Here is a 12,621-nt window from a genome sequence, read left to right on the forward strand (position 1 = left end):
TTTTTAAATCTTAAAAGATTTAAAAATTTAAATCTTTTAAGATTTAAAAACATTCGATTTAAGAATCCAGTACAGTAAATTTGGCCTGAAGAAGAGCCCAGGAGGGGCATCGAAAGCATTTGCCAATCTTTGTTTGGAGTTTTCACGCCGGATATTGGTTAAGAAGTAAGCATATTTGTTGTATATGACCCGGTGTGGGAGAAATCCTTGAAAATAATAGTGTTTTCATATCTACACTATAATTATTTATTCATTTACTTTTTTATTTGTTTCATAAAGCAAATAGAAAATAAATGTATAGTGACTCTTACTATATATTTTATACAATATCTGTATTGTTCAAATGTTATATTAGACATAATCCTTTTTGTTTTTTTGCTCAACCCAGCAATTATTTATTACTAGCATCACTTGCAATGCTCTTGTATTATGGTGAACACTGTTGAATATTTAGATGACAAGCTATTAGTTATAAGTCATGCAAGCATTTTTTTTCTTGATTGACAAAAGTTGCGCAGACTTTTCCATTTCCATTGGATTCCTGATGTGTCCAGGATTTGTCAGCTACTTTTGGCTTTTGACCTCTGATCAAATGGCTACTTGGCACATGTGGTCTACAGATTCTGCATATCCATACTGTAAAAGTTTCATGCATCCAAACTTCTCTTACGGAATACGGATATGGGTATGTTACAGATGTGGTCACAGTAAGCAGTTTATAACCCAGCTTTTATTTTTTTGTTTTTTATTTTATTTATTCTTGTTTCACAAACAATATCAATATGTTATCAATATCAGTATGCTAATTTTGTCAAATTTTTAGTGTTTCTGTTTCTACTCTTATTTCTATTGTATTGATATATACCATAATTTTCCTCATAACTGATATATAGATTCTTATTTTGTTTATGTGGTCAAGTGTTTATTTTTTCATATTATGCTTCAGTACCTTTATTGTTTTAATTGTTTGTTCTGATCCCTTTTGCTCTATTCTTCTTTCCCAATTTATTTGTAAATATATAAATTAAAACAAAAAAACAGTCACTAATAAGTTACTGTTATTACTATTACTATTACAGAGACCCAGCATTGATAGTCAAGAAGAAATTACTACAGAAAGTAAGATTTTGGATTTTGAGTCAGCTGGTTCTTCTTCTCCATCACACCAGTTGCACATTCATAATGTAATTGCACCAAGTTCTAATTATGAATCTAAACAATCCGTTCCAAATTTATCATCTAGTTTGCAAGTAATTACTAATTTGTAACTATATTATAAGACATTAATAGTACCTAAGGTAATGTAATTTAAAGGTAACATAAGTTGAATAAGTAATAGAAGTGAATATATAAGTTACAGTATTATAAGTAATATAAGTTGACTTAAATAATATACACTGTGTTGACTAAAGTATTGGGACACAAATAGGAGGTGATGCAAGTACTCTAATTTCGAGTGGATAATCTGCAGTGGCTTATAACCAATGGCAACGTATACCCTGCAGAAAATCGCAAGAACTCTGTGCCTCTGGGGCAGTTATTGAAAGCAAGATAATTACTGGTATGCAGTTTAGAAGTTACCATCTCAAGCATTAAAATATTGCTTTTTCTGTTTGTTTCTGTCAACAGATCATCATAGATACATATAAATAACCAAACCCAAATATTCTATTAGTCATATTAATTTTTAGATTATTCAGATTATAATTTTATATATATATTAATTCATTAAGCCAAACCATCTTTATTATTATTGTAATTATTAGTTAATGTTACTATAAGAGAAAAATTTAATCACCCATGTTTAAAAACAATTAAGCAAGATCATTTGGCTTAACTGTTCTTAAAGGTAGGTGGTTATATTAACATTAACTAATTATTACATATTATATTAACATTAACTAATAATTACAATAATTTTTGAATTAAATTTAATTATTTTATTTTACTATTATTTAGTAATTATTAAATCTAATTCCAGATAATAATTAATGAAATTGAAACTAAACATGACATTACCTTTTTGCTTTATTTTTCAATTATTAATGTAGAAATTTTTTTAATTAATTAAACTAACATTTGTGTAAAGTATAAAATATTAAATAACTCTCAATTCAAGTGTGCCGTAGCATAGTACAACGGTGCACATGCGCATGTGTGTGTGTGTGCACGCGCGCGCACACACACACACACACACACACACACACACAACACACATTATGTATCAACATTGCAAAGTTTGATGTATTGATACTGAGTCAAATGATCACCATTATTAATTAGACTATTATTATTATTATGCTATAATTAATAATTAGAAATTTAAGTACAGTAGAGCGTCGTTTATCCGAAAGAATTTCAGTCCGCAAATTTAAATTTTCGCTAGTGCTGTGGCACTGCAATCTTTGGCTATATCTTGGGCTACTCCAATATTTTTTTGTTGATGTGTGTTCTTTGGCTGGCAGCACTGGCACATTTGTGTGATATTTTTCTCAGGACTGTTTGTCATGCTGAATCGAATGTTTTTGATATTAGATTAACTTCCAAAGTATAATTTTTTTTTTTTGTTTTTATATTTTTTTTGTACAAACAAAATAAAGAAATAATTTTTAATGATACAATAGCCACGATTATTATTTTAAAAAGTTTACATTAGGCTTAACATCGACGAAAATTTAACGCAAAGTGACTTGCAAGGGAGAAAAATTTCAACATGGGATAGGTTAATGTATTTTTTCGTACATAATCGGTTATCCGAAAAATAAGTTATTCGAACAACCCCAGTCCCCAATTGATTCGGATAAACGACGCTCTACTGTAATTTGGTACTAAAGTAGATGTTAGGCACCATCTCTTATCTAAATTAATAATTATAATAATCTTATAATTTTAATAATTGGGGATGGTTGTATCTAAATTTAAATATATCTGGAAGCTAATGTTTGCTCAGGGTTTGGATGGCATAACTTGCAATCACACCCATCACATGGTAAGTGGATGTTGTGGGTTCAAGTTTCACTCCATACTAGTTCTTTTCTTCCAGATTGTTCTAAACTATTTAATAAAATTATTAAATTATTATAATTATTAATTTTGATAAGAGACGGCACGTAACATCTACCTCTAGTTTCAAATTACTCTGTTTCTAATTATTAACTATAGCATAATAATAGCAATTTAGCCAATAATAAGCAATCATTTGGCTTAGTACCACATAAATTAGCTGAACTTTTACAACACATGCTCTTAGTAAATGATGAATACATAACTGCATTTGACTTCATTCCCATCCATTTCTCTAAAGCCCTATTTTTGTGCATTAAGAAGTTTTTTATTTGAAATTATGCATACAGCTGCCCATCTTTACAAACATATACTCAAACTTGCACACAAACTATGCTACACTTCTCACATCAGATAAAATTGTAGTAATTCCTGTAGCACATGGTGGTCCAGGATTGGTCAAAACAAAAAAATAAAATCACAGATCATGGATGAATGATTAGTCAGTGTAAAGTCATGTGGTGTAATAACAAAAGTTTATTTGCAACATTAAACACACTTAATACAGGCTATACATATACAACATGAATTCTGATCCCATTACAAGTGTGAGGACCCGAACAGGGGTTGACTGAGAGGTCTGAATGAGGGGTGTTGATTTAAAATAAAGAGCTCTTTTTCAGACACTAATGGGAAGGATTAGATGTCTCGATTGAACAATGCAATTATTTTTTTTTTGTAAATTACTTAAACAATGGAAACGGATAAATTTGAGGAAAACTCGACGAGAGAGAGGAATCATATTCAGTTGCAACGTTGACCTCTCACGTACCCTCCATTAGGTTTCAAATGTTCACCAGGTGACAATGAGAGACCAATGGAGAGGCAACTGAGGTTAAGAAATCTATAAAACCATGCGATTTAAGTTACAAAGGTTCTTGGTTCATAGTGCTCCCCTTCTGGGATTTTGTGCTCCCAACTGCCAACAATGTAAGCTCTTTCGACGCCTTAGGATTTGGTTTTGTCAACCCATCACGTCCAGAATCACCTAGGTTCACCTCGTAGAGGAGAAAGTTCTGGTGTGTGCCCCAGGGCCGTCGCTCTCTCCGTCACCTGTGCTGAAGAAACCCAAAGGTTGCCCAAACATTCAGACTTTTTCTTTTTTTTTTTGTGGAACTGTTGTGGTTGCCCACCATTGTATATGCGTATCGCCTGACATATTGAATAGTTGTAAGGAAATTTCAATGTTTATTGAACGTTTTTTTTTCGGAACACCTGTCTCAGTGAGTCCTATGTCAGCCAGAAGACAGAGTTGACTGCTTGGCTGTCAGAAAACTCCTCACTCTAATTGGCTAACCTCACACAAGTTTTACTTTCATTCACACCTTTTCCTATCCTTTCATCGTTGCATGAGGGCCCTTCGATACCCAACAAGAATACAAAATAATAGTGTAAAGAAACAAAGCAAATTGAAAAATAAAAAATATATGAACCTCGGAACAAAAAAATCATATGTTTCCATGACCCTCCAGTTAGTCCTTCATTCTCTTTTGTTACTCTTTTATTCATTCATTCATATTTTATTTGGATGGATACAGATTTTTAAATGGTGTCATTCTTTGTTTTTTTTCTAGTATGACCTCTCTGACCTCTACCTTCTTTAAGGTTGACTGTTGCTTGCACTCATTTGTTTTATGACAACCTCCATTGCCTCGATGAGTTCTTGCTATTTGCTGTGTCATCCAATAGCAAAAAAGAAAAAGAAAGCCCGAAAACTGAAAAAGTGCCTTTCATGTAGAAGAACACTGTAATTTATATCCTCTGCCAGAAGAAACCATGCTGTCTCATGTGACCAACCCTGTGCCAATCCCCATACCTTATACCCCATCAGCTGAGAACTGGTGGTATGGAGGAAGAAAGCAGAGGTGGACATGTATAATAATGAGAGATGATATGACACAAACAAAGTAATAAACAGAAAAAAAATTAATGACAAGTAAAAAAATAGCCGTGAAGCACTACACAATGAAGAAACTTACAAAAAAGTGGAGTCTCAATGGGCAGCCTACTTTCAGAAGACTTCTGCAAACTAATAGTGTGAATTCTAGAGAAAGAGATTTTATCAGAACACATTTTTGTTTACAAGAGATTGTATGTGGCATTCTGATTATTTGGTGATCTAAACCAAACATCAATTACTTCTTGACTTGGATTAACTACAGCACATATGGCCTAAAATTAAAGTTAGATCAGTATGGTTTTATTATTAAACATTTTTTGGACTTATACATACATTTCAAAGACAGCTATATTGGTACAAAAATATATTACAAATCAGACTTCCAATCATGGTTCATTTCTTCATACTCTTTGGACTTAATTAAATGCAAATGTGGCATTCAGGGCATTGATAAAGAGGGTCTACACATATTGTAGCAATATTCTAGATACTCTTGAAGAAGTAAAACACACGGGATATTGCTTAACAACATGGCTACCAAAAACACTTATTTGAAAACTTGTATAAACACAACACAAGTATAACACAAGTATGCAGTATTAATTATCCTTTCAACACATGATCAAACATCTTTCATCACTACAAATGTGTGATTGTTGACTATGTCCCAGTACTTAACCCAGTTTATAAGGAAATTGCCAGGTATATGGGAACCAATATTGCATATTGTTGCATTCCAACAATATACAAAATACTGTGCAATGGCAAGGACATCTCAGACCCTAACACAGTTCTAGGGGTGTTATTGATGATATATTTAAAAAGCAGTAATGTATATTGGTTACACTGTAAGATCTTTACACAAAAGAGTGAGGGCATATAAGTATGATATTGATACTGACAAACTTGACACTATCCTAGTTGTGTATATCATATAGCCAGGGATCAGAGCTAACCTGCAAGATTCTAAACTGATGAGACAAACTTTCCAAATGGACTAAATCAAAACTTTAGAAATACTAGATTTTTAAGACAGCTATGAAAGGAGAATGCATTAAGAAAAACCCAACAGAAGTCCCAATACACAAATGGGAAACACACAAAAAAACTGGCAACATATAGACATCGATTATGCAGGACCATTTATAAATCATTATTTCTTTATTGTTGTTGATGCCAAATCAAAATGGCCAGAAATATTCTATACAAAGAAAGCACAAGACAAATCCATCACAATTTATTTTCTACATGAAGTCTTTGGTTGATTTGGTCTACCTGAGATTTTTGTAAGTGCAAGTATTTTTAAGTCACAAGGATTTTAAGAGTTTTGTTTGAGAAATGGAATCTGTCAAAGCTTAATAGCACCGGGACACTCAGCCTTAAATGGCCAGGCTGAAAGATACTGCCACACCTTAAAAACACACCTCAGATGTATGAAGTATGATAGTGGTACCTTACATCAGAAGCTTCATGAACTATTATTCTGATATAGAGCGACTCCCTTATCTAATGGGAAAAGTCCAGCAAAAAACTTATTAGGACATACAATAAGAACAAAATTAGATCTGCTCAAACTTCAGGCACAAGCCTCGCAAAGAAACATAACCAAACAACCGAAATTCTACAAATTTTATCACGTGGGAGAATGTGTACAATCCCGAAATTACACAACGTCCGGTCCTTGGAAATATGGTACCTTAGGTGAATGACTAGGTCATGTACATTACTTAATTGAACTCGATGATGGATACGTAATAAAAAAGGCATTACGATCAACTACGTCTGTGTGAAATTAACAAACAGACAAATCCCATTAAAATAGGATTTGACTTCAACAAAAAGAAAATTGACAGGTGCAATGGCATAGTAAACAATAGAGACTCATCTCCAGCTAGCGCTAGTCCACACCCAAGCACAATTAGCTACGATGAAGGAACTGTAATAATGACTTTACTTCACAAAAAGGAGACAATGACAAAAACAACTTTCGACCAGCCCCCAGAGAAGGAGGCAGAATCTAACTGAACAATGACAAACTCAAATGAATTGGAACCTCGACGATCAACGCGAATACGAAGACCAGTATAATGCCTAAATCTCTAAACTAACAAATATTAAACATTTTATTAAGCGTGGGAGAGTGGGAGAATTATTATGCATGTAAACCTCCAGGGGATAACCCATACCAAATTGCCCCTTGACCTAGTTAGGCAACTTCGCACCTCTGATCTTTGTCATGTTCCTTTGTCTCAAGTCAGTCGTGCGTTACAACAGTTATGCTCATATTTAGATAACTTCATTTAATAAGAAAGTGATTTGCATATACTGTAAAGTATGTGCATTGGATTCTTTCTTTTTTTTGTGTTTTGTTTTGTTTTGTTTTGATTTGATTACTGCAGAATACAGTCTTTTTGTTGCTTTGACAGATATATTTCAAGTCTGGTTTGGATTGTAATTTTTATTAGCAGTTTGAGTTGGAACATTATTATTATTTTTAATTACTTCGTCTACTTAATTTAAGGGAATGGAACCACTTTATTTTTTTAATAAAAACGTTTTCAACTACTATCAAGCCATATTGTTACAACTTTTGCATTTTAGAGCTTTTCACAGAAAAACAAATACATTGTTAACTTTGTTCTTGAATCAGCAACGAAGATAACAATGTATTTGTTTCTCTTTAGAAGCTCTAAGAAGCAAAAGATGTAACTGCAGATGGCTCGATAATAGTCGAAAATGTTTTTTATCACAGAAAAATAAAGTCGGTTTTCTTGTATTAAGTGGATTTAAGTAAGTCATACAAAGTGGTATCAAGTTTTGGGAGGTATAATTTACATAAACAGCTTTTAAATATAAATATTATTTAATGGTAATTTCAACAAAAATATTAAAATTTTTATAACAAGTTCTTGAAAATTATTGTGTGATTATTTTTGAAATTGAATTTTTTAGGCCATTCAGGTTGGATCTCGTTTTCTAGTCAGCACAGTGGTTGATGAAAATTATGAAAATACATTATCGTCACAAGTGTCAGCAATGTCAAAAGATTCTGGAATGGGAACATCTGTTCAGGTAATCTGTTTTTTCATATATCAAATAATTCTAAATGAATATATAATAGACTAGCTGTTACTCACGGCTTTGCCCGCGTGGATTTTGCAAGCAAACCCCATTTATAATCTGTATTTCAACAACCATAGTAATTATTATATAACACCTACCGCTGAGAATGATGAGAATTGCCGAGAATCAAACGAACTATTTTCAATTTGATCAATTTTCTGGAACGTTTACAATCATTCTATAATCAAACCAATATGCAATAACAAATTTGAATTTAAAATGGTTCGAACATTAATTAAAATCAAAATAGATAAAAATATTTATAACAATGTCTGAAATGTTATTATATTAATTTAATACACCTAAGTACTTGATGAAGACTAAATCCTCTCCCTCTCCTGCCCACGGAGGAATCTCGAAAAATCCCTTCTTAGTGTGCATTTCCATGACGTACCCTAACTGTGTACCAAATTTCACCTCTTTAGGTTAAGTGGTCTGCTGTGGGTGATGATGAATCAGTGAGTGAGTGAGTCAGTTAGTCAGTCAGGACAAGCGATTTTATATATTTAGATGAAAAGTACCATGAACAACAGTGTAATAACAAAAATATGAAAAGTTTGTATTTATTTTCAGTCAACAAATTAATAATTCATTTAATAAGTGAAAAACATAAGAATTACATATAATATTACCTTGTTTTAATGCTTAATACTTATGTAGGTAAGGAAGTTTGTTGTATTAAAGTATTGATTTTAAACTGGTTAGTTATTAAAGTGTTATTTCAAATGGTGTATAGGCTACATTATCACATAAACTGAAAATTTTATAATAGTTATAATAAAGTTTGTGAATTGAGTAATATATAATAACAACAAAAATGTGAAGGTCCGAAACCCTTTTTCTGGTTTAGATCAGTAGATCTAGGAATTTTCCTAGTAAAAGAGAAAAGGGGGACTTCTACGGTCAATGACCGAGACGCTCTTCTCGAACAAGAAAAAAACGGAGAATGTTAAAATATCTATAAGTTAAATCATCTCTATTTGTTTAACAGTTATTCTATAGACGTTAGTATCAACAAGAAGGGAATAAGAGATATTTCTTATCACCTCTTGGTTGCACGTAACACGTGGTTACGGCAATAAATCGCCTTGTTCATAGTCAAACTCGACGTTTGATATAAACAATAACTAAATAGTTGACCAGGTTAAAGAAATTATTGTCAACTGATTGTTAATTTATGGATGAGAGCCATCAAACCTATAGGAATTTATATCATAAAATCATATCATTTTGACACCAATANCAGGACCGTCTCTGATTCCACTCGTAGGGAGCTATTTGACTAAGTGGTTAAGATTTAAAGAGTAAAGAATATTTTATGTTATTTTCATGTACGTTTCATAACAAAGCTATATTTAATTATAATTTTCTTTAAAAGTATATTCATACAATTGAAGAATGTTTGGTACCAGGTATGTATATCTACCACACATTTTATTTCACCGAGTAAGTTTTTATAATTTTAATTTTAATTTTAGCCCTTATATCGTGGCTAGCGATTCGGAATGTAATTGCGATATTGAAAATTTATTTTAAAAAAGTTTTGGCTCGAGATCATATAATGAAAAAGAAAACATTATTAAAAGAGAACAGCCAATGCCTAAGTTAAATACTATAAACGCTTCAATAAAAAAAATTGTTCGATATTTTCACGATAAAATGGCTCTGTAAACGCATAAAAATGCATTTACAGAGTGAAATTAGTGTGTGGAATATGAATGTCTTTGACAATTTAGCTGGCAAAAGACACGAAAATTTGTCGATTCTTTTGTATTTGAAGCAATTTGGAAATCGAAGCGGAATAGAATTTAACATTAGTAAATAATATAAAATAAATATTGAAAATTGTAACGAGATANGGGAATAAGAGATATTTCTTATCACCTCTTGGTTGCACGTAAAACGTGGTTACAGCAATAAATCGCCTTGTTCATAGTCAAACTCGACGTTTGATATAAACAATAACTAAATAGTTGACCAGGTTAAAGAAATTATTGTCAAATGATTGTTAATTTATGGATGAGAGCCATCAAACCTATAGGAATTTATATCATAAAATCATATCATTTTGACACCAATAACAATAAATTAGACAAACTTCGCTGAGTCATTTGTCCGAACTAGTTAGATCCAAATATCAACACACTAGCAGGTGTGCGGATAAATCATGAATAACGTAATAGTTCTCACCCCCTCGAAATCAGTATAAAGAGGGCTCCCAGCCAGTATCAGGGTGGCCTCCAACTTAGAAGGAAATAACGGATTGACGATCCTCATCGCTGACCGCTAAAGACGGACAACACGGTTAGATTCTACGAGCTACAACTTAGTAAGTAGAACTTTCTCCCTTCTCTCAAGTGGACTAGGGCTAATTCCTAAATAGATATTAAGAGGATCCAAGAATGTCCTCTATCGCAAATATGCGAGATGCATACCGGAAAACCGCCTATTGTAACCTCGGTTAGAGATTAGTAGTATTTTTAATTATTGTAACCCTTTCAAATATATCTTTAGTTAATTAAATATATATATATGTTATCTTAAATATGTGTGTTTACTCGTACTCGGTCAACGCCTTATCGACTTATCCGCGACCTCCCACTCGATTTTCGCCCTCCTAAATTGCCATCCACTGACCCTGTGAGCGGAACTCACCGCACCGTTGTCGGAAAACGGTTTAGGCTTTGATGCATAAACCCCGATTCTCACACTAGCTACTTCTTTTTCTGTCTTTATTTTTGAGAGATAGGTGACAGCTTGTTCTCATAATTCCCTTTTTAGTTCGTTCTGTACCTGCTGGAACAATCTGTTGTAATACTCCTAATTGATGTGTATCTGACAGTATTCGTTAATAAACTGATTGACACCATTTATAAAATAGAAAGGTCATCTGATAATAACAAATTGAAAGGTCACTTGTTCTTATGTGACCTTTAAATTTGAATTTAAATATATTTGATTGTAATGTTAATAATTTATGAATATTTTGAAGGTTTACTTTAATTTACTTTTAGCAATCAATTCCGATTCGGTACAAGACCATTCATTTTTTCAACTGCAATAAATATGTGAGAATACTTTATGCAATGTTTTCTCCGCTTCTACCTCGAAAAATAAAAAAACGAGTAAGTATATTATAAATTTTTTTTTATAAAATATGAAATTATCAATGGTATTTACCAGATAATACATATGTATTTCCTGTCGAAAATATAATACAGTAATCAATTTGATAGAAACATGCTGTTATTTCACCATTAAACAAGAGTATGACAGAGGCATAATCTGCTCACACTGTACAGTACACATTTGATGACTTAAAACTANTCGTCTGTAGCTCTATGTTGGGTTAACATATCCTTTCAACTATGGAAAGTTTGACGGATGAACTTTGTGAGTTAGACAATGATTGGGAGCGAAGTGCAAATGTAAAAAGGAGCCATCATCGCATCCATTCGACCATATTCCGAAAATCTCAATGGAAAAAAAAAAACAGACATAAACAATTAAAGATGGATACTTTTTTGAAAAATGTAAGAGATCCGCAACTAAAATTTTTAATAAAAACATTTAACTTTATTTTATGATAAAATACATTTTAAAAATTAAATTTATATGTATTTTGTATTATAATGTATTAATAAAAAATTTATTTGCTTATTTTTCACTTATGTATAACCTAATCCTATACCTCAGTGTAAATATGGGTTCATTTTACGCCGATTCGATTTGCGCCAGCTTTTGTAGGAACGGAACTGTGGCGTAAACCGAGGGCTACCTGTATATCTGTCCTATAAGATAATCCCAAACTATCAATGGCCTATGAATGTAGTTTAGAGCAGCAATCATCATCTGGAGAATAAATAATACTGTATAGTGTATATGGAATTATGTCCTATTTGTAATTTTTTGAATGAACAAATTTTATTTTCTTGCATCTGGCAGCACTGCCTTCCTATTGTTGCAAACATTTCCACTAATTCGGGCATTCGGTAATGACCTTGACTATTCACAAAAACATTGTATGGGCTATTCTATTTTGTGGACACCCCCTACTCTCTACTAGTAAATAATTACAGATTTTCCATTTTTTTATAATGGTTTTAATTTATATAAATTTCAATATAATTTTTTTTGTATCTATCCTATAAGAAGACCCAGATTTTGGGGGCCTTTTTTATGATTCAACTATCGTCTTATCTGCCGAGATATACGATATATGTATTTGTAGGTACCCTGCATTGTATTATGATTACTACTGTCTTGTGCTTGTCTATGTAAGCTGCTCTGCACTGTATCCCTTTTAGTTATAACATATCCTTATAGTGTAACTAGGGAATTCGATCCCGGTCCTTATTTCTAATCCCGGGATTTCGGGATTATACTTAGTCAATCCTGGTATCCCGGGATTATTTCGGTATTGAGGGTTAATAAAAAATAAGAAAATATATGTTATCTTAAATATGTGTGTTTACTCGTACTCAGTCAACGCCTTATCGATTTATCCGCGACCTCCCACTCGATTTTCGCCCTCC

The 12,621-nt window shown here is 32.3% G+C and overlaps 1 protein-coding gene across 1 annotated transcript; it reads left to right on the top strand.

The window, feature by feature from the left end:
- Nucleotides 1–681: 681 nt before the first annotated feature.
- On the top strand, nucleotides 682–8,204 carry LOC111616144. Its single transcript, XM_023357569.1, has 3 exons — nucleotides 682–685; nucleotides 1,042–1,250; nucleotides 7,916–8,204. The coding sequence occupies exons 1-3, from the start codon at nucleotides 682–684 to the stop codon at nucleotides 8,087–8,089; spliced, it is 387 nt and encodes a 128-aa protein (XP_023213337.1). The 3' UTR covers nucleotides 8,090–8,204.
- Nucleotides 8,205–12,621: the final 4,417 nt, after the last annotated feature.

Source organism: Centruroides sculpturatus, unplaced genomic scaffold, assembly GCF_000671375.1.
Source record: "Centruroides sculpturatus isolate CEXI.00-Female unplaced genomic scaffold, Cexi_2.0 scaffold2687, whole genome shotgun sequence".
NCBI lineage: Eukaryota > Metazoa > Arthropoda > Arachnida > Scorpiones > Buthidae > Centruroides > Centruroides sculpturatus.